The sequence below is a fragment of the Macaca thibetana genome, chromosome 17, assembly GCF_024542745.1.
Source record: "Macaca thibetana thibetana isolate TM-01 chromosome 17, ASM2454274v1, whole genome shotgun sequence".
Lineage (NCBI taxonomy): Eukaryota > Metazoa > Chordata > Mammalia > Primates > Cercopithecidae > Macaca > Macaca thibetana.
Genome location: NC_065594.1, coordinates 74910286 through 74933566, shown reverse-complemented (window position 1 = coordinate 74933566; position 23281 = coordinate 74910286). Strand labels below are relative to the sequence as shown.

At 40.4% G+C, this 23281-nt stretch overlaps 2 protein-coding genes across 7 annotated transcripts in view; one reads left to right on the top strand and one right to left on the bottom strand.

Annotated features, from left to right (window-relative positions):
- The window catches only part of CLDN10 (claudin 10), a 1179064-nt gene that overhangs the window by 531892 nt on the left and 623891 nt on the right, over window positions 1-23281 (bottom strand). The window lies entirely within an intron of this gene.
- Window positions 1-23281, top strand: part of ABCC4 (ATP binding cassette subfamily C member 4) — a 286254-nt gene that overhangs the window by 247006 nt on the left and 15967 nt on the right. For all 6 annotated transcript variants that reach the window (XM_050766536.1, XM_050766539.1, XM_050766537.1 and 3 more), the window contains 4 exons: window positions 3419-3508; window positions 12642-12814; window positions 13288-13393; window positions 22599-22733. In XM_050766536.1, coding sequence (XP_050622493.1) covers window positions 3419-3508; window positions 12642-12814; window positions 13288-13393; window positions 22599-22733 — 504 coding nt within the window. The remainder of the gene's footprint in view (window positions 1-3418; window positions 3509-12641; window positions 12815-13287; window positions 13394-22598; window positions 22734-23281) is intronic.

Sequence of the window (23281 nt, the reverse complement as noted above, 5' to 3'; positions counted from 1 at the left end):
GGTACTTTAAATAATAATATCTATCAGAAATGATAATTAATTTGACTCTTATCTGCTCTTGCAGTATGTGACTACTGTGAGCACTTTTATTACCTTTTGAAGATAATATAATTGTTTCTTATTTGGCAAGTGGATGAAAGCAGAATTAGAAACCAAAATGAACACCATGTATAAAACACATTGGCATATTAAAACAGACATTGTTAACAAATTACCTGCTGGCTTTAAAGAAAAATATAGGTTCAGTCAGTTAATGTTTTATTAAATCATTCTCATTCAACAAGTTTTGATTGAAATTTTACTCATTATGAAAAATATATTTGGCATGTCATAACAAAGAAAAATATTCTTATTTACTAAACTATTTTCTTCTGTGTAATGCTGCTAACTAAACATAAATAATTGCTTAATATTTTCTTTTAAATTGATAGTATAGATTTAAGCAGGAACCTCTATGGCAGTGGGAAATGCTTAAATTTTGGCTTTTTTAACAACAACAACAAAAAAAAAGCCAAAAATTATGGTTGGTGATCATTAGCAGAGCTTCCATAGGTCCTGCAGAATATCTGAGGTCAGGGTTTAGAGCTCAGCCTAAAGCAGCTGCAGACATTGTTGGCTCAAATTGAGCAACTCAGGGTCCTGTGAAGAATCATGCTTTAATCCTTCCCCCTGGTCTTTCGAGGGATTCATCCATTTAAAGGGGTTTCCCTCCTAAAGGGAAGAAAGTAAGGAAGGGACAGGCAAGGGGCCCTGGATTATGGAAGACAGGATGATTGGACTTGAATTTTACACTCACATGCCTGTTCTTTTGAGCCACCAAAACCGCTATTCCGAAACGGGCTAATACCATGAGCCCTTCCATCACTCAACAGAGGCAGAATAATCAGTCTTTAAATGCAAAGAAATGTGTTCATAAATTAGCTTCGGTATCATCTCTCTAGAACATACTGTGAAAACCTAGGTGGACACTCAGTCAAATCCTAGGCCTGGTAAAAGCGGAGGATTTTTCTCTAGGAGAGGAACCTGAAGGAAAAAATGTTCAGGTAACATAGGCTGTCATAGACAAGGTAATGGACTTGTTTAATATAAGCAAAGAGCTGCGTCTTACAGCTCTAAATGGGCTGAAAGCCCATTTCTTAACCCATTCCCCTCTTAGCCCCCTTATCTCCTCAAACACATGTCCTCAAAGAGTCTCTGGGTTTTGGCCGCTGAACGGAATCATGCCCTCAGTTTAGGGCCTTGTCGGGAAAAGGAGGAGCATCAAAGAGAGAGAGGAAGGAGTTGCAGCCACACCTCTCCTGGCCACATTGTTTCTGAATACCTCATTTAAACAACGAAAGGAGGAGAAATTACCCAGTTAGTTGGAATCTTAGAGTTGATAATTACAGAGAGTAAGTCAAGTTTTTATCTTTTAATCTGAAATAACCAGAATGATGGTTATTCCCCTCACAAGAAATTCTCACCCTTGTGTAGATGGTGGTTCAGGTTTTGGTCTTCAGTTGGGTACTTTTAAGACAGGCCTTACATATGACTCTTGGAATTTTTCAGTTCCATCTGGTAATTTGGAAGCATCATGTGACCAGTGACTTTTCAGTGCTTTTGGAAGGATATTGGCCACTTTATCAGCTTTGTACACAGACAAAGTGCCCATTTTACCATCATTTCCATTTTTGCATTTTGCTGAGGACTTATGTTTTTGGTGGCACTCTGTCTGCCTTCTACATCCATTTCTTCCTCACCAGCCTTAAAACGGAGACTGTAGGGAACGGGATGAGAGCCTCCCTGGGTATCATTTTTCTTTATGGCTGGTGAAAAAAGAAGTCTACCTCCTTCATCTCTCTTCTCAGGCTTTTGGGAAGTGAGGAGGAACAGTCCCGCCCCAAAGCCAGGTGAGATTTGAGGCCAGTGGTTCCCTTGAGCATTTCTCCAGTACCTGTGGAAGAGTCTCACCTTCTGTTGTTTCCACATCTGTGCATCCGCTTGTTCTGCCACCATCCTTGAAAGCAGCTGATGGGGCTCCTATATCCTTATGGCCTAGCTTATTAGAACCTTCCAGAGGAAAACTTTTTTTTTTTCTTAAGATGGAGATTTGCTCTGTGGCCCAGGCTGGAGTGCAGTGACGTGATCTCAGCTCACTGCAACCTCTGCCTCCCAGGTCCAAGTGATTCTCCTGCCTCAGCCTCCCAAGTAGCTGGGACTACAGGTGCCCGCCACCCCACCCAGCTGCCAGAAGAAAACTTTCACACAGCCTACCTAAGCTTATGTTCAAGAGTCTCTCTTAAAATCCAGGAAGAGACCGATATTCCAAGAGCGATTTAATTGTGGGCTCCTCCTGAAGTAGATGAATAGGAAAAACTATTTAAATTGATGTAATTTTATTGCGACCTCCTTCACAATGGTTTTCAGGTTACCCTGCTCTTGTAGTTAATAAGGAGGTTCTGTGACCCAGGTAACCGTGATGCACAGATGAGATAATGTGGGGATTCAGTGATACAAAATCAGAGGCAATCCCTTCATAAATAGAGGTGCCTCTGGCCCCGATCGTTTAGATCTCCTTTGACCAAAAAAAAAAAAAAAAAAAAAAGATGTCCCATTCTGACATTGGAGAGGTTTATTTTTATTTATTTATTTTTTTGAGATGGAGTTTTGCTCTTGTTGCCCAGCTGGAGTGCAATGGCACGATCTTGGCTCACTGCACCCTCCACCTCCCAGGTTCAAGCGATTCTCCTGCCTCAGCCTCCCAAGTAGCTGGGACTACAGGCATGTGCCACCACGCCTGGCTAATTTTTGTATTTTTAGTAGGGACAGGGTTTCACCATGTTGGTTGGGCTGGTCTCGAACTCCTGACCTCAGGTGAGTCACCCGCCTCGACCTCCCAAAATACTAAGATTACACGCGTGAACCACTGTGCCCAGTGAGAGATTCTTAATCCTGGAAAACTGTTTTGCCAATGGAGAAAATATCCTAATTTATTCTTTAGTGCAAATTAGAAAATACTTAATAATTTGGCTTTGAAGCACAAACTCTAATCATGCTGTTGGTATTTTCCAGTATTACACGATTGATAGTTAATTTCTACAGCTCTCTTGATGTAGACCTTCAAATAATTATATCCTTATATTTCGTGTTAAGTTAATATTACCAGGAAAGCATTTTTAAACATCAGGCCTGAGTTTTCTTCTAAGATAGCGCATTGCAACAGTTTTGTTAGTGTTCAGTGGTCTGGAAGGTATTTTGGAGCATGCTTTGTACAGTGGAAAATTAATAGACTTTTTTTTGTAAACAGGCATTTGTAATGCTGGAATTAATGGTTATCATGAATTTTATTTTTTGGTATCTTAGTTCTGTTGTTGATGTTAGCATTGGAATAAAATGAAAAGAGTCTGTGGTAATGACCTTGACTGTTTTGAGCACTTAGGAACCTGTTTTGTTCACTGGAACAATGAGGAAAAACCTGGATCCCTTCAATGAGCACACGGATGAGGAACTGTGGAATGCCTTACAAGAGGTAATTGATAAAATGTAATTATCTCTAATTTTTTAACATCAGTATGTGTATATGTACCTTTACAGCATTGCAGGAAATTAAGGGGAGCTTAGTGGTTTAACTAACTTTGTTCACCACCCAGGAGATCATTGAGGATGTGGATATGCTAAAATGTGTATACTGATGATGATGAAAACCAAAAATAAAATTTCACTTGTTCTCATTTTAATTTTCTTCCTATAGTCCAAAACAGTTTGGTGTTGTTTTATTTGTCTTTAGCAATGAGTTAAACTAGAAGTTGTATTTATGAGTTGAGATCCTGTTAGTAACTAAGTTACTCTGCACCATTTATTTTAGTGCTGTATTCTTAGGGAATTTCTAGTAAGGGAAGACGTCTCATAGTTGTTTTTCATTAACTAAGAGATAGATCATATTTATGAAATGCTTTGAAGTTTTATAAGAAAGTGTTTATAAAGGTAAATTATACAGTTGGAATGGGATAATATTTATTGGCAAACATGTAATTTTAATGCAAGTAACAGAACCCTGCAACCTTTGCTAAGTTTTTATACTAATATGTTGATTTCTAGAGGATTTTCTGTTATTTATGTGGTTCCTGTTGGGCCACTTCTTGAAATTTTCTCACCCTTGCATGAAAAGGGCTTTGACTATTAAGGTGCTGTTGGTTTGTATATTTTAACACTGATTTTCTATGTTCAGCCTAGTTCTTTTTTTTTTTTTTTAATTGAGACGGAGTCTTGCCGTGTCGCCCAGGCTGGAGTGCAGTGGCGCGATCTCAGCTCACTGCAATCTCTGCCTCCCGGGTTTACGCCATTCTCCTGCCTCAGCCTCCGAGTAGCTGGGACTACAGGCGCCTGCCACTACGCCCGGCTAGTTTTTTGTATTTTTAGTAGAGACGGGGTTTCACCATGTTAGCCAGGATGGTCTCGATCTCCTGACCTCGTGATCCACCCGCCTCAGCCTCCCAAAGTGCTGGGATTACAGGCTTGAGCCACCGTGCCCAGCTGTTCAGCCTAGTTCTGCAAATTTGTGCCAGTCTAATTGATGGCAGAAACCATATCATAAAACTGGTAATCCCTCACAGGACCTAGTTCAGTTTTTTGCTTTTAAAAAGTAAACATTTAAGGTTGGGCGCAGTGGTTTACCCCTGTAATCCCAGCACTTTGGAAGTCTGAAGTGGGTGGATCACCGGAGGTCAGAAGTTTCAGACCAGCCTGACCAACATGGTGAAACCCCACTTCTACTAAAAATACAGAAATTAGCTGACCATGGTGGCGTGCGCCTGTACTCCCAGCTACTCAGGAGGCTGAGACAAGAGAATTGCTTGAACCCAGGAGGCCAAGGTTTCAGTGAGCAGGGATTGTGCCACTGCACTCCAGTCTGGGCGACAGAGCAAGACTGTCTCAAAATAAATAAATAAATAAATAAAAATAAATAAAAATTGGCCAGGCATGGTGGTTCATGCCTGTAATCCCAGCAATTTGGGAGGCTGAGATGGGTGGATCATGAGGTCAGGAGTTCCAGACCAGCCTGGCCAACATGGTGAAACCCTGTCTCTACTAAAAATACAAAAGTTAACCAGATGTGGTGACGCATACCTGTAGTCCCAGCTACTCGGGAGGCTCAGGCAGGAGAATTGCTTGAACCTGGGAGGCGGAGGTTGTGGTAAGCTGACATTGCGCCACTGCACTCCAGCCTGGGCAATAAGAGTGAAACTCCATCTCAAAATAAATAAATATTAAAAGTTTTTTTAAAAAGTAAGCATTTAATAGGTATGTATTAACATGTTTGATCTCTTCATTTCAAAGAAGTGTGGAGCCTGGGCAACATAGTGGACTTTGTCTCTACTAAAAATAAAAAAAAAAAAGAATTAGCCAGATGTGGTGGCATGTACCTGTAGTCCCAGCTACTCGGGGAGTTGAGGTGGGAGGATCTTGTGAACCCTGGAGGTTGAGGCTTCAGTGAGCCATGATTGCACCACTGCACTCCAGCCTGAGTGACAGAGATTAATTTCTCTCCATTGTTATTGTTGTTGTTTTGAGTTGGTGCATTTGTCATTGTTGCCCTTCCAGGGATAGCTCTGAAATCTTTAATTTATAGATGGGTTTTGACTGTGAGCAAGTAGACTTGGAGGCCTGACAGTTTCCTGCCAGTAATTCTTGTTTCTGAAGGCATGTCATTGCCGAGTCCTTACACATCCACCCTGCTTTCCAGCAACTGTGGGGATTTTCTTTTTCTAAATTAGGTTGGTTACTTGACCTCCTGATACTCGATAAGCAATTGACCTCTGATTTCATTTAAATTTGTGAATCTCTGTACAGTGAAATTCTAGGAGAGAAGAGGTGGGTACAGTTAACTGTCCAACGTAAAGAAAGATAAGGCAATCTCCTGCCCCTAAATTCTCAGGACAAGTTTATTAGTGAAATTGTGACATACCCTAAAAGAGCAAGAATTACTCATAAAGTATTTTTCTATTTGTTTCAGAGCTTGAGATTTCTTGTCACAGATTCTCAGAGAGTAAAATTACTTTTTAGAAACACATTTCTCTATGAATAGTGAAGAAATGTTAATTGGGAGATGATCCTATCAAAAACCATCGTGGAACATGGCTGTAACTCATTACATTTGTTATAGCCAAAATTAAAATAAAATTTAGTAGTCTCTCAAGAATTCTAGAAATGATGAGGTGGAAGACGTGGTAGGTCCCCCTCAGAAGTGAAAAATTATCCCATCGATGTCTTTTCTCTGGGAATTACTTCTTTATGGCATCGTAGGTTTCTCTAGGAGTGATTTGGAAGAGTTTCTAAAAATTAGGGTACCACATTGTATTTCCGGTGTGATTCCAGCTGTTTTTCATCATTCATATATTCCGAAACCTGACCTAAGAAAGACACCAGAGCATTTACACTGCTTGCTTGGGGGTAATGAGACAAAGACTGGAGGAGAGTGTTTTCTTTTCTCTTTGGTTTTTCTGAATTTTCCAAATTTCCTCTGGGTGCTTGTGTTTTTTTTACCTTCTGGATGGTTGGGGGAAAGGCTGAGCACTCCTCATAGATGAAGCATTGTGAGTTTTTCACAGCAAGTTTCATGACTACCAGTTGATGGAGGCTGGGGTCATTCTGATAGGTCACGGATCTTCCCCTGGGGTCCATGGAGTCTGAGGGTCTTCTCATAGAGAATTCTGAAGCTCACTTCCTGGTGATTGTAAACATGAAGTTGTGTGTGTGTGTTTATCTTGAGAGATGTCACACAAGGGATTCAGCACCACGACTCCGATGCCATTCAAGTTTCTCTGGATTTCTCTGTCACATTCTGTCTCTCTGCTGTCTCCATGGTTTTCATCTTTCATTGATATCCAGTTCAGAACTGGATAACTCATCCTGCTCTTTAGTAGGAAACCTGGTATCATTTGGAAACTCCCTTTAAAGCAGACAAAAAACGCAGTCACTTGGTTTATAAATGAGGCCAAACTGGAAATGGGAACCCAAACTCATAGGGTTGGCTCGAGATTAGGACAGCACTGTCAGTTTTTTCCTCTCTAACAACTTTACATAAAAAGGAAAGATGCCTTTTATTTCTTTGAAGTTTTTTTATTTCTTCCCCGTTCTCCCTTGGCAAGGGTAATACCAGACATGCAAAAGAAGGTCTGGCATCCGGAGAGAGACAGTCCTATGAATGTGGTTGTGTCATCTTGGCTGTATGTATATATGTATGTATGTATGTATGTATGTGTTTATTTATTTATTTATTTGAGACAGAGTCTTGCTCTGTCACCCAGGCTGGAGTGCAATGGCGCAGTTTCGGCTTACTGCAAACTCCGCCTCCCAGGTCCAAGCGATCCTCCTGCCTCAGCCTCCCGAGTAGCTGGGATTACAGGTGCCCACCACCATGTCGGCTAATTTTTTTGTATTTTTAGTAGAGACGGGGTTTCACCATGTTGGCCAAGCTGGTCTCAAACTCCTGACCTGGTGATCCACCTGCTTCAGCCTCCCAAAGTGCTAGGATTACAGGCGTGAACCAACGCACCTGGCCTATTTTTATTTGTTTTTTTAGACAGAGTCTTGCTCTATGGCTCAGGCTGGAGTGCAGTGGTGTAATCTCAGCTCACTGCAAACTCTGCCTCCTGGGTTAAAGTGATTCTCCTGCCTCAGCCTCCCAAGTAGCTAGGATTATGGGCACGCCACACGATGCCTGGCTAATTTTTGTATTTTTAGTAGAGACAGGGTTTCGCTATGTTGGCCAGGCTGGTCTCAAACTCCTGACCTCAAGTGATCTGCCTGTGTCGGCTTCCCAAAGTGTTGGGATTACAGACATGAGCCACCACACCCAGCCAGTTTTTTGTTGTTGTTGTTCTTTTTTTCTAATGCTGAAAGTTATCGTAAATACTGAAAAATAGTCAGCTGTAAATGGAAGAAAGTTTACTAGAATTAGTGCCAGTTTTGGCCCCTAAATAACAGCAACTCTATAAATATAGCATAAGTAATGACTAAAGATGGAAGTCGTTTATGAGAAAAAAGTCAAAAGATCACAGTGGTACAACTAAGAAAGTGAATCAGCAGCATGTTATTTCTGTTAATTAAAAAACGACTTTAATACCGGGATCTACAATTAAGACTAGGTTATATCATGTTGGAATAGTGGAGAAATCATCTAATCATGTTCAACATTGATAGAATCACTGTTAGAATACAAGGATGTCTTGTATTCGGGACCCCATAAGGCAGAAATCTGCACACGAGCAGTATCCACGTCCTCTGGGCCTTCGTTTCCCCAGACCTTGCACCTCCATTTTTCCCCGGCCATGTATTGCCCAGAATGAGCTTCCGCTCACTTCGTTCACACTTAGCTGTGTTCTCGTTAAAGCTTGTTCCCATCTGTTGAGTCGCTGTTTATCACATTTCAGCCTCTGGCATCAGAGACTTCCTTTATGAAAAGTCAGAAAGTTCAAAAAAACCTGGAGACAGAATCTGACATCCACGTGAATCTCCTTGAGGCTTTGAAAATATTTGTGATGATAGAAATGGGCTGTCTTAGAAAGTTCAGTTCATTATTTGCACTTTTCCTATACTTTCCTATTTTTTCCAAGCTTCAAAATAATCTGATAGACTGTGTTTGAGATGTATAGTTTCAAATATTATGATTTGATCTTGTTTTCCTGAAATTACAACCTTTATTAAATGTAGAAAACATTAGATTTTCTATATTTTAAACTATAATATTATGATATCTTGGAGCCAATTAATTTTATAAGGACTATGTTGCTTTTACAATAACATTAGTAAGAAAATTGTATGCAAATTCTATTTCTGTGTGGATTTATTTTGTAATTTATAAGAATAGACATCTCACAAAATGAGGTGTCCTTGTGGCTTCATACATTCAACAGATATGTGTGGGGAGGTTGTGTCCTTGTGGCTTCATACATTCAACAGATATGTGTGGGGAGGTTTTTACATTTACAACAGATATGTGTGGGGAGGTTTTTACATTTACAACAGATATGTGTGGGGAGGTTTTTACATTTACAACAAATATGTGTGGGGGAGGTTTTTACATTTACAACAGATATGTGTGGGGAGGTTTTTACATTTACAACAGATATGTGTGGGGAGGTTTTTACATAGGCATTGTAGACTCTGGAGCGATAGCAGTCATCAAGAGAGATAAAGTCCCCATCCTCTTAGAGCACAAATTCTTGTATGGAAGATAGGAAATAAGAAAATACTTATGTAATATAATCTTAGGTACTGGTAAATGCAATGAAGAAAACTAGAGCAGTGCATGAAAGGAATTAGTTGACTGCATTATTAAAAATAGGCGGCCAGGCGCTGTGGCTCACGCCTGTAATCTCAGCACTTTGGGAGGCCGAGGCGGGTGGATCACGAGTTCAGGAGTTCCAGACCAGCCTGGCCAACATGTTGAAACCACATCTCTTAATACCAAAAAAATTAGCTGGTTGTGGTGGCATGCGCCTATAGTCCCAGCTACTCAGGAGGCTGAGGCAGGAGAATTGCTTGAACCCAGGGGGCAGAGATTGCAGTGAGCTGAGATCGCACCACTGCACTCCAATCTGGGCGACAGAGCAAGACTCCACCTCAAAAAAAAAAAAAAAAAAAAAAAAAAGGCAGTATTTCATTGTCCAGGAAGGAGCAAAATAAACAAAGAAAAAAGAATAGATACTATCTATTGATCTCTTATTTGGTACCAAGCACTATTGTAAATGCTACACATAGTGACTCATTTTATGCTCCAACAATGTTAGGAGATAAGCATCTTCATAAGAATCTTAGTATGGTCTTATTTACAAGTGAATTAGGAAGCTAAGACAGAGAAAGTTCAGGAACTTGCCCAGTTGGCAGAGCCAGGCAGGACTCACACCCATGTTGTGTGTCTTCAAGGCTCCATTTTTTATTTTAAAATGTCCAGATCATGGAACAGTCAAATGAACAGTATTATGAACATACACATACCCTTCTCCAAGGTTCACCATTTGTTAATACAGTATTTTGCTACATTTGCTTCCTCTCTTGTATTCCTTGAAAGTAAGTTATAGCATTTCCATGAAGTTGCAGTTCATCCTTAAATATGTATATGTACCTCCTAAGAACAAGAATGTTCAACTATATAACATAATACAGTTATTTACCTCACTGAAGAAATTGAAGAGTAATGTAATACCATTGTCTAATATATTTTCAATTTCCCCAGTTGTCACTCTTGGTCACTGTGTTCCACTGCCTCCATTGTGTTTTTCTCAGAGCTGATACTTAACCATAACTTGAATGTATGATAACACTACAGAGGGCCTTCACATTCATATCATTTTTCTTTTTTTTTTTTTTTGAGACGGAGTCCTGCTCTGTCGCCCAGGCTGGAGTGCAGTGGCGCGATCTTGGCTCACTGCAACCTCCACCTCCCAGGTTCAAGCGATTCTCCTGCCTCAGCCTCCTAATGGGATTACAAGTGCCCACCACCATGCCCAGCTAAATTTTTTTGTATTATTAATTGATATGGGGTTTCACCATGTTGGCCAGGCTGGTCTCAAACTCCTAACCTCAGGTGATCTGCGAGCCACAGCACTCAGCCACACATTCATATCGTTCTCATAACCATCCCTGATTCAATCATGATGGCAGAGACTCAGAGGACACTGTTTTCTGGGAAATGTGTTCATTGTTCTTCACCTCACAACCCTGTTCTTCATCAAGTCAATGTGGATAACCTCAAGGAAAGTCAAAACCCAGAAGAATGATGGGATGGCACCTTAATCAAGGACAAGTGTGAGATTATTTCTTCAAAGTCTGGCTGCCAGTCTTAGGAAAGACCTTTTTGCACTTACCAGTATTATCAAAATCAACTCAGAAGGAAAAGCTAATAAAAACTTGCCAACATCTACTTTTGATCAGTTCGATCACATAGGGTATAGGTCTCTGAATATGTTTCATAAAAAGACTACTCAGTAAGTCCTCTTCCTTGTAATGGAGAGGGCTTGACTAAGCTGACATATTCCATCCTACAATTTTCAGGGCAACATTTTGCACCACGAGCCAAATCTTACACTTCGGATTTTGTTTAATTTCCAACTTTTCTTGGTAATGCCAAATATCAATACCATATTTAATCTTAACTCAAAATTCCTGTTTCTTGGAGTTGGACTTCCATCATGAGTACAACTCAAGATCACATTCATAGAAGTGTGCTTCCATATTTAAGGTACATGACAGTGTTGCCCGTTTACTCTTGGCTTTTTGTTTTTGGGCATTGTAGTTCCGTACACCTGCTTATTGGCCACCACTCATCTATCTGCTTGCTGATCTCTTAATTGGAGGTGTATTGACTCTTTGTTCCTCTGTAGCTCTCAAACGTCACCTGAGTTTGGCTCTTGTTTTATAAAATTTCTCCAAAACACATCAGTGAACTGAACCACCACCCAATGTAGTATCAGATCATCTTATAGCTATAATTTTATAAAGATACATTAATATCAACATCATCTATCCCCATGTCTGGGGCAAGATGTTATTGTGTGCTGTTTTTCGTGAGTTTTCATTCACTGCAAAACATTTATTAGACTGAAGAAAATGCACCGACCTGCTTTGGCAATCGGGGCTTAAACTTGGGAAAGGACCAGCCCAAGAATAAGCTCCTGATTTCCTAACAAATGAGGCACAGATTTCCATTGTTTGCATTTGTATTTTTTTTAACTTTCCCAGTTGATTAAAAAACCTTCCAAAATGGTAAAGTGCCTATAAGATGATATCTTTGTAGGACCACACTTCCGGCAGTAATTTTCTTTTTACATTTTCCCTCGAGTTATACTCACTCCTCTCCAAGATGTACTTTGGGAAACTTGACTGAACCAGAAAGATCCTTTCACCTTTTTTTCAGACTCTACATTGGGAGCATGAGCTTCATTTTTTGAGAAACTTCCCTCCTTCCCTGGAAGAGGGGTTCTTGGTGGCTGTCATGTTGGTTTTTGGTCAGGGAGTTCAGGTGCTGGGGGACACTGATATGATTTTTTTTTCCACCAACTCTATCGAGGTCTAATTGACATAGCAGAAAATACTCCCCTTAGAAGTGATTCAGTGATTTTGGTAAATTTATAGAGTTGGGCAGTCATTGCAGGAATCCGGTTTTAAAATGTCTCTGTTACCCAAAGAAATTTCCTTGTGTCCATTTACAGTTAATCCTCCAGCCCTTGGCAACCATCACTCTTTTTGTCTCTAAATTTCTGTAATCTTTTAACTAAAAGTTAAGAAGGGATTTTTTTTATCTTTCTGTATTTTACCTACAGAATCATTTTATTGATCATGCTAGTGTTTTCTTAATGAAACTGACCCAGGCAGTGTTAACACATGGCCCTGCATGAACAGACTGTGCTCGCTGATGGTGATAAAGGAGCGTCTTGGGTTCCATTGTTTGTTCTCTTAAGTCAGAATATTTCAGTTTTGTGTTGACTCTACCATCTTTCTCATTGAACATTTTAACTAAAGGTAACTCTCAGCCTTATGTGCGTGTCCACTTAAGTTATATCTTTCAAGAGAAGGGACCTGAAGGTTCTAATGTCTGTGAGGCTTGGCTGCTTCCATAGCAGCTTGAATGATATCAGTCATTCTTCTTTGTACATCTACAGGTACAACTTAAAGAAACCATTGAAGATCTTCCTGGTAAAATGGATACTGAATTAGCAGAATCAGGATCCAATTTTAGTGTCGGACAAAGACAACTGGTATGCCTTGCCAGGGCAATTCTCAGGAAAAATCAGATATTGATTATTGATGAAGCGACGGCAAATGTGGATCCAAGGTATAAAGCTGAAGTCCATGTAACTTTAAGTCCACATCTTAAGTGTGTAAATGGGAAACACGGAATGATTCTGAGAAATGTTTCTAAGTACACTGTTTGCCCCAGAGATAACATTTTAACATGGATAACATTCATTCTGAAAAAACAGAGCAAGAAACCCAAACGTGTTTTCCAGTGTCAGTGATGTTATTTAGTATTCCAGGAGAGCTAGATTCCTAAAATCCACTCCCAATAATCAGCTTTAAGCAATTTTGGGGGAAGATATTTTTCATTGTTTTATGAAAATTAGTAAATTACTATATAGATTTTTTATAGAATAAGATTGTCCTAGAACATTTTAACATGCTTTTTAAAACATTGAATATATGTGATCTTTTTTTAAAAAAAAAACTCTATTGTGTAGGAGAGCTTTTTAAGTCTTAAGTCTACTTTTCCCATCTTTACAGAATTAAACTTAACTTCTTTGATTGCAGAACTGATGAGTTAATACAAAAGAAAATCCGGGAGAAATTTGCCCACTGCACCGTGCTAACCATTGCACACAGGTTGAACACCATTATTGACAGCGACAGGATAATGGTGAGTCCTTCACCTGCGGAATTCCAGTTGCTTCCAGTTATGTTCACTTTTTCAGTTTGTTCCTTCCTTGTAAAACTTGATAGAAACCCTAGTAAGGTAATTTTCTGTTAATTTTGGCTCTCATTCCCAACAGTAATTCATATGCTTAACTACACCGTCAGTGCCACTAACAATATATCCAATGTATCTCTTTGCATATACTCATATGCAAAAATCATATGTTAAAAGTTTACCATGAAAATATTCCAAATCTAAGATTCAGCTTGTGATGCTAACTGTCGTACTACAGAGTAGTATCAAATAGAAGATCACAGTCATCGTCACTGTCACAGTTGTTTCAGCATGCTTGATCCCCTTAATGACAGACTTAGGTTTTTATATACTGCAAGGGGCTCGTTGGGTAAGGTTGCAGAACTTCTCAGCTGTTGGGACGTTCACAAGATATGTGTCACAGGGGAAGAGAAGAGAAGATCTATTACAAATTATTTTCATAGAGGGCCTAGCCAGAAAAACAAATGAATCCAACAGAAAGGATTTAACAGGAAATTTGTTACATAGGAATTGGAGGGCCTAGAAAATGAAGGGAAACAGTGATAATTTTAGGAAGCAAGGCCAGGCACAGTGGCTCACACCTGTAATCTCAGCACTTTGGGAGGCCAAGGTGGGCAGATCACTTGAGGTCAGGAGTTCGAGACCAGCCTGGCCAACATGGTGAAACCCTGTCTCTACTAATAATACAAAAATTAGCTGGACGTGGTGGTGGGCGCCTGTAGCCTAAATGTATCATATAGACTTCTTGTTGGGATTTGCTTTTACAGCATTGATGATAGCTACTCCTTTTATTATCTAATGCTTGGAAGTGCTGTCAACTTAGAAGGTCTGATTAGTTAGGGAGACAGCAAGCAAGGACAGAACTTGGCAGACAAGTCAGTTGGTCACTCCTAAATCTGATCAGTCAGCATCAGACCACATAAATGCCTAGTTCACAAGCATCCCCTTGATCTACCAGCACTGTTACCATTATTGAAATGTGCCCATTAGTTTATTGCTTTTTTTTTTTTTTTTTTTTGAGACGGAGTCTCACGCTGTTGCCCAGGCTGGAGTGCAGTGGCGCGATCTCGGCTCACTGCAAGCTCCGCCTCCCGGGTTCCCGCCATTCTCCTGCCTCAGCCTCCTGAGTAGCTGGGACTACAGGCGCCCGCCACCACGCCCGGCTAATTTTTTGTATTTTTAGTAGAGACGGGGTTTCACTGTGGTCTCGATCTCCTGACCTTGTGATCCGCCCGCCTCGGCCTCCCAAAGTGCTGGGATTACAGGCTTGAGCCACCGCGCCCGGCCAGTTTATTGCTTTATATACCAATCCCTCCAGGTAGCTTCTGAGAGCCTTAATTTTTTTCTCTCTGGATTAATGTCTTTATCTAAACTCTGAACATGGTTCTACAAAGCAATTTACAGTTGGCCCCTCCCTACCTTTTAGCCTTTCCTCACTCTGTTCTCTCTCTTTCCTTTGTAGTAAAAGCCACAATCCTTTAGTTATTGTCCTTCAGTTCATCAAACGCAGCATTCACTGTTGTGGTCTTGCCCTCTCTACACTATACACAATGGCGGCTTAGACTATGGTGTGAGCAGTGAAGATGGTGCAATGGATGGATTTGGAGTAAATAGCAAAGTAAAGCAACTGGACTGTGATGGATTGAATGTGAGATTTGAGGGAAGACAGGGGGAGTCAGTCCTGGTTTCTCTGTTTGGGACCTGACTATCTGGATGAATGGGGAAGACCTGGAATAAATAAATTTGGAGAAGGGAAAGGCGAGCGTTCCCTTGGAGGATGTAACTGTTGAGATGACCTTACATTTCAGCATGGAACTTGCCTTCTCACTCCCAACTCCATTAGTGTCTCCATCTATGGCGATCTCTCCAGTGATATTGGGAGATCTTCCATTTAGGGCTTCCTGGCCATCAGTGACATCACAGGAAGTCCTACCAGGAGGTGTAAATTTAAGTAAGGAGTCTTATTACAAGCTCTGAATTCTTCGTGAGAACTATTTTCCAATTTTTCTTAACAGGCAATGGCAGAATTCAGCCTCAGGGAACCCAGGAGACATGCATTCTGTAGTTTGAGATTGGGAACTGGCCTCTATATTCCCTTGACCCCTAGCTGAAAGCTTCTCCCATATTCTAGAGCTTCTGATCATCAGCCACCTTTCAATTCAGGGGAACACCATAAATACTGTTCTTTCTCAGATCTTTGATTTTGGAGGTGTTTTTCCCCCCCCCTTGCTTGTTTTAGAGATATCTTTACAGAAAACATGTGTTCTGTTCTGTTATTCTGAAAGCTGTGAAAACATAGAGACAAGTGAATCAGCTGCAAAGCTCAGTGCTCCAGAGAGCAGGCTCAGGGAGTGGCTGGGGAAGTGACAGATGTTAATGAAGGACATAACCAACACTATTGTCATCGTGCAGTCGTGGAATTGCACGTGCTTAAGGTGTAAATAATTACATTTTGTTGCATTGGTGAATACTTCTCCACAAAGACGGATGGATATGGTTTCGTTTACTGTAAGTAAATCAAACAAAAGGCTTGTTGGGAAACAACTGTGACCTAATTAATAGCTCTGTTTATGTGTTGACTCTCCAAAGGGATTTACCCAGTTTTGGTTCATTAAGTGCCATTAATGAGTTAAGCTTAGAATTTTATTTTATGAAGATGTTCTCTCAATTTTAACTTTATTAAACATGGTGTAGTCTTAATGACAGCTAATTTAATCTTCATTTGCTCAGTTGCCACAAAACAGTAGAGCAAGAAAGACAAATTAGAAATCCTCTTTTTTCTAGTACGCACCACTATCTCCACATTAAAGACAGCTTCCTCCCTGTAGTTTTTAGGATCAGCTGGTTACTTGTGACCTGTTTTCCTTTCAGCCAATAGCACAGCCTTTTCCTCCAGTCCCTGCACACCCGTCCTTATAGCACTCTGGATTCTCCCTGGTAGCGTGAGTGAACAAGGAATAAGCGAATCTGCAGTTAGAGAATTCTTCGGGAGTGAATTACAGAGAACCAAAACCAGGACTGAGAAATTCAGATTGTAGCTCTTTTCTTTGTAGGCAGTCTTATGGGTGTATAATGTATGTCTTTCTTTCTAAACCCAAATCTCTTTTTAGTAGAGTTTTCTCAGAGAAAACAAATGAGAAATCGTTCTAACAGAACCAGCTGGAGAAACACAACTCAAAGCTAACTTGAGTTTTATTTAAATTCTATGTTTCGTCTTCATGGAACTTCTCTTTAAGAAACCGACAACGGCCACAATTAGAACATTTCAGAAGAGGAAAAATTACTTCTTAAAAACTATGCTGAGACATTTAATTAAAGTGTTCAGGGGGACAAAGAACTAATGTGAAGGAAGAAAGCACAAACTGGGGCTGGGTGTGGTGGCTCATGCCTGTAATCCCAGCATTTTGGGAGGTCGAGGAGGGCAGATCACCTGAGGTCAGAAGTTCAAGACCAGCCTGGCCACCATGGTGAAACCCCGTCTCTACTAAAAATACAGAAAAATTAGCCAGGCATGGTGCCGTGTGCCCATAATCCCAGCTACTCGGGAGGCCGAGGCAGGAGAATCTCTTGAACCCAGGAGGCGGAGGTTGCAGTGAGCCAAGATCACGCCACTGTACTCCAGCCTGGGCAACAGAGTGAGATCCATCTCACAAAAAAAGAAAAAAAAAAAAAGTACTAGGAGAATAAATACACACAATTATAGAGCTTTGGGGAAGTGGCTGAGTGGGTCACTGGGACCTACCCTTCATTTTCCCCAGGTGAGAAGAATCATTTACTGTTTTAAGACCTGGGACAGGATTTTGAGGAATCTTTGCCACATGCCATAGTATCTTGTCCCAGAGAAGAGTCACAGGCACCCATTTTATGCGTGAAGGAACCAATTTCGAACATCAGATGACTCTCTGTACACCCCTTTCATCATGGCAGCCCAGAACCAACCTCCGAAATGGAAACCCTCCCAACCTCACTCTGCCTGTTGCTAAATGGGGTTTCTCTGTATTGCTTGCTGCCGTAGTGAAAGCTGTTCCGAGCTTTTCTTTTCCTATGGTCAGGCTTTTTTATCCTTCACCCTGTCCTTCCCCTCCCCTGTTCCTGAGGTCACCCCACTATCAGCGATGGCATCCTGCCAATTAAATGGATTAAATTGTTTTGCAGTTGGTTCACTTAATTTTTATATCTAGGACAGCTACCTGGAATATCTGCAGATATGCAGGCCTGATAAACACATCTTCGTTGAGCTTATGTAACTGAGGAACTGACTAATGCATTCCAGTATAATGTGTTTTTCCTTGACCTTCTGGAGAGTAGCAAGTGATTTGAGGTTTGCATTGCTGGAGAGATCCTGGGGCGGCAGGACCGACATCAATGTGTGGCTTAGTTTATAGTTTTACTTGGGTAGAGGAAAGGTGAGGACTGAGCAAGAGAGTTCAGGACTGTTTTCATATAGGTACAAAAGATATGAAGATACAAATTCAAGATTATACCCCTTTTTCTGTACAAAAAGAAAATTCAGAGTCACTTTATTTTGTTGTAAAAGCTCCAGAATCTTTGGTCAAATCGGTAAATACAGATTGAGTTCCCTAATCTGAAATCTGAAATGCTCCTAAATCTGAAACTTTTTGAGCTTTGATGTGAAGCTTGTAGGAGACCCTCATTGGGGCATTTCAGATTTTGGATTTTCGGATAAGTATGCTGGATCTGTAAGTATGTATAATGCAAACATTGCAAAATTCAAAAGTATCTGAAATCTGAAACACTTCTGGTCCCAGGCATTTCGTAAGTATACTCAACATGTGTAAAGGCTAAGCGGGTAAAGTTCTATTCTTAGCATTGTTTTCCATGTGCATCCTAACTTGGCCCTTGTAGCATTTGATTGTTCCTTATTTTCTCTTTTCTAGTATTTAATCTGGAGTCAAGCCTTAGCCCTCATTCCTGCTATGTCTCCTTTTCACTTTTCTCTCTCTTCTCTATAGCCATCAACTTGAGGCATGTGGTCCTCCAAGGCTATAGCCTGAATCCTGGCATCCCTATACCTCCTTCCTTATCTGTTTCCCAGGGCCAGCTAGACTCTTTCTCTGCTGGACCTCACTCTGTGGTCTTACCAGACTGCACCACTGGTCAGTCACTCAATCGTGCCCCGAATTTCACTTCCTTTGTATTTAACTTTTAGCCAGTGTGCATGGGGTGCCTGCTTACACGTCATGTGCAATGCCAGGCCTTGGAGATGCAACAGTGAACCAGAGCAGTCACATAACCCTGCCCTTGAGGAAGTGATCAGTGGGCTGTCAGACCTCTTGGTGTCTGGAATGACCACTGTCCTCCCATCCCTCACCTCCACCACCATTTCTGTGTGTCCAAGTGTGTCCATTCCTCAAGGGCCAGTTTGCTATCTTCTCCTCCCTGAAGCTCCTCCCCAGAAATTTTGGCCAGTGGTGGCTTCTGCTGCTGCTGAACTCCCGCTTGTTTTGCCTTTTTTCTGCTATTCTAGTCACTTGAGTGTTTTCTTCTGTCTTTATTTTTTATTTTTTATTTTTTTTGAGTGTAGGCTTCCTAAAAGCAGGGGCTGGGACTTACCCATTTCTGCCTCTTCCACAGCATCTAGCACAATGACATGAATGCAGAAAGTGTGCAATAAATGTGTGCTGAATAAATTCAGCAATTCATGAAAGTTCATTTTCCTCCAATGTGTTCTGGCCGAGTGTCACTTGCTCATTATTAATCCTGAAACTTTAATGAAGTTTGTTTTCTTGGGCCACGTGTGGTGGCTCACACGTGTAATCCCAGCACTTTGGGAAGCCAAGCTGGGAGGATCGCTTTGAGCTCAGGAGTTTAAAACCAGCATGGGCAACATGGCGAAACCCCGTCTCTACAAAAAACGAAAATTAGCCGGGCTTTGATGGCGTGCACCTGTAGTCCCAGCTACTTGGGAGGCTGAGGCTGGAGAATCGCTTGAGCCCAGGAGGTGGAGGTTGCAGTGAACTGAGATCGCACCACTGTACTCCAGTCTGGGTGACAGAGTGAGACTCTATTTCAAAAAAAAAAAAAACAATTATCTTCTTTTTCTGTGAGCATATGCCAGGCACACAGTAAAAAACTGAGTCCTGGGTGTAATAGGACTCCAATTGCAGTGGAAAGTGAATAGGTGAATTTTTTATGCTTGCAGGCATATTTTTCTTAAAATATGCAAAGTTATTATCCAAATAAAAAGGTGTCTTAAAAAATTGACTGTTTATAGTTCTCATTGCCCATATTTTACTTCTGAAAACAAAGAAACTGAAAGTAAATAAAAATGTACCTCTGGGAACTCACATGAAGAGGGAAGAAGACAGGTTTACACCTGGGTTCAAATTCCAGCTCTGCCGTCTCCTAATTTGTGCAGCCTAGGCTAAGTTGTTTAACTTATTTGCACTTCCATCTATATCTCTGGCTGTCAGCATCTTGATAGACTGTTTCTTGCTCATCTTTAAATCACCCATTCCTAAAACAGTACTTTGGAAATAGACATTCACTCAATATTGCATGAATGGATGGAAGGAAAGAAATTACCTTATCCATTCTATTTTGGGAGTTTGCAGTGATGATTGTAAAAGCAGAGCATGTTCAACCCATTTTATTTTCCTTTTCCAGTTCACAAACTGATATTTTAGTTATGGGGTGCTTTCATTGATTTTTATGGTAGCCATACTCTTTGTTAGGTCATATTTATATGCCAAAGATGCCATGTCTCAAATCTTGCGAATTCATCTGTAGCTATGATAATCCAGTTCATTATAAGATACTACATTTTGGGGATTATTTTGGTTTTTTGGGGGTTTTTTTTCTTTTTCTTTTTCTTTTTCTTTTTTTTTTTTTTTTTGAGACAGAGCCTCACTCTGTCACCCAGGCTGGAGTGCAGTAGCACATCTCAGCTCACTGGGTTCAAGTGATTCCACCTCCTGGGTTCAAGTGATTCTCATGCTTCAGCCTCCTGAGTAGCTGGGACTACAGTTGCACACCACCATGCCCAGCTAATTTTTGTATTTTTAGTAAAGATGGTTTTGAACTCCTGGCCTCAAGTGATCTGCCTGCCTTGGCCTCCCAAAGTGCTCAGATTATAGGTGGGAGCCACTGCACCTGGCCTATATTTTGTTTTAATGAATATCAAAAAAGCATTAAAGAGGTCGGTTTTATTTTATATTTTTTAAGTGTGAAACCTTATAGAAGTTAAAATTTTAAGTTCTAATAAATTATTAAGGTTGTGGTTCTATCACCCCCAAACTCAAAAACTCTCCTAACAAATAAAATGCCATTGCTAAGTTGTTGATATTTATAAAGCTTAAAGTATTTTGACCAAAATGATCTTTGTCATTTTTATTATTAATCTAATAATAATAATGCTTTTTCCTGGCTCTGCCTTTTTAGATTCTGGTCAGTTTTGAGAACTCCTGGTCTCAGTGGCATTCATGTGTTTTCAGACAATGAGAGGGAATCTGGAAAGATTTACTAGTCACTCAAATGTGAATAAATTTAGTAGGAATTTGGACAAGGACCAAATAGTAGTAGGACTTTCTTTCCATTAAACATTATGTAGAGTCTTTACAGAGAACTCACTCGCTATCAACTCTGTGGGAATAATTTTTAAAAGTTTACTTGTTGCTTTTGCAGACTAAAACTTCATCATTTTAGAAAGTAATTTGATTCACTTATCTATTTAGTCTTTAGTGTTAGAGAGACCTGTATTTTTAAATTGCAGATTTTTTCCTTCATCATCAGGAGGAGTGGTTATGCTCTGTAATGCTATGCTTAAGGAAAATTACACATTTGGGGTATCTAAATTGGCATGCCAAATTATAGGACATTTTAATTATTATGTGGATGTGACAGATTCAATTATTCTCGAACTCTTTTGAGAAAGCTGCCCTTAGCAGTGATTCACAGTAGTAAACAAAAGATTAACAGGAAAATGCCCTTTATGAGGCTTAATAAATGTGTCCGATTAAATACCATGGGACGGAATTAACTGCAATGTCTACATGTAGAAAAACATCCTGTGTCCTGCTTGGAGGTTCAGCATATTCTCTTAAGATAAATTTACTCTAAATGTGGCCTAAATGAAGAACTAAGTGCCACTTAACATCAGAACTGTTTTCTTAGGTACGTCATTTGGGCCAATTGTTCAGACTCTTTCTTCCCTCTGAAACCATTAACCAAAGCCACTAATAAGTAGAAATGCAGAGTTAAGAGCCCCTTCCTCCCTCTTTCAATTTCCAGTGGACATATTAATGAGCAATAAAGCAGCTAAAAGGCAAGCAGCTAAAGAAGCAAAGAAAGGTGATTGGGAAAACAGATATTCCGCCCTCAGCAATGCAGATTGGGCTGCCTCATGTGTCATGTGGGCTGTGATCACAGGAATTTGGAGCTCAATTTCTTAATCGCTTCTTTAGTCTTATCCAAAGAGAAAAGTGGATTTCTAGAGATTTCTTCTGTGCAGAGAGCAATTATGCTAAAGCTGCTTAGGTAACAGCTTTTTTGGCCAGCCTTTCTCTCTCGGAATAATAAAGTACACCCAGAGCCGATTTCAGAATGCACCTTAACCTCACCATCCAGAGTTTAGCCCCTCTTAGCAGCTGACATGTTCTAGAACCTTAAAGAAATTCCAGAAGCATTTACTTCTTTTCCAAATATTGCTTAGAGTCTATGAAACTGGCTCAGCAATTAATTTACTGTCGGGTCTTTCCCATCTGTTTTTTATGACATTACCCTACCTTTTAGATAAACTGAATTTGACTTTCTTAAATCAAGAAGTTTCCCAACTCTGATCATATGTATAAATACCCTTCAATGCTGAGAGTCTGAGAGTTAAAAGCACTAAGTAATGATAAGAACCCAAAATGCCTTTGGCAGAATATAAAATGCCACAGGACTGCTGAGTGCCCAGAATAATAGTCTAGAACTTTCATTTTCTTCCTTTCCTATAACATTATAGTAATAAAAGGTCAGGTTAGGCCTTTCTTTGCTTGGTAAAACAGGGTAATCAAACCATTTAAACACCATCCAGGCCTACCACCCAAACAGATTCTCTCCCTCTCCTGCCCCTTTCGGAAATATTGTCTCTGTTATAATATGTTACTGCAAAACATCGTGTTTCAATGGGTTTCTTTCTGCTGATTAACAGGTTTTAGATTCAGGAAGACTGAAAGAATATGATGAGCCATATGTTTTGCTACAAAATAAAGAGAGCCTATTTTACAAGATGGTGCAACAACTGGGCAAGGCAGAAGCCGCGGCCCTCACTGAAACAGCAAAACAGGTGAGCGTGCTCCAGGGAGTTGTAATTAAAGTTTGTCTCAGCAGCTCCTTCCGCACAATTTGGCACCGTGGGTATGGTAACAAGCACTGTGTACCCTTTTCAATTATAAGCCTGCAGAGACAAAGCTTCACGACTGGGCCTTAATGGCACGTCCCGGGTTGAAGTCAGGTCTGCAAAGAGTTGGCAGAAGCGGGTAGGGGTTGGGGGGTCAAGTGTGTGCACATACGTGTGCGTGCCGTGTGCCCAAGCAGAAAGGTGTTAGACCAGACTTTTTACACATGTAGACTCTATGGGTTCAGATTCTCATAGAAAAAGGCATAGAGCACATAGTACTTATGTTCTGCAGACCCACTGCATTTCATTCTTACTGATAGGCAAATGCTGTTGAGGTACATACAGGAGATTTAAGAGTTTGAGCAAAATGTGTGGGCTATTGTTTATTGTTGTAGAATGATCTACCTAGAAAATGTTCTACTTAGACCTACCTAGATTGCTTTTGGTTTCTAGTTTCTGTTATATATATATATATATATATATATATATATATA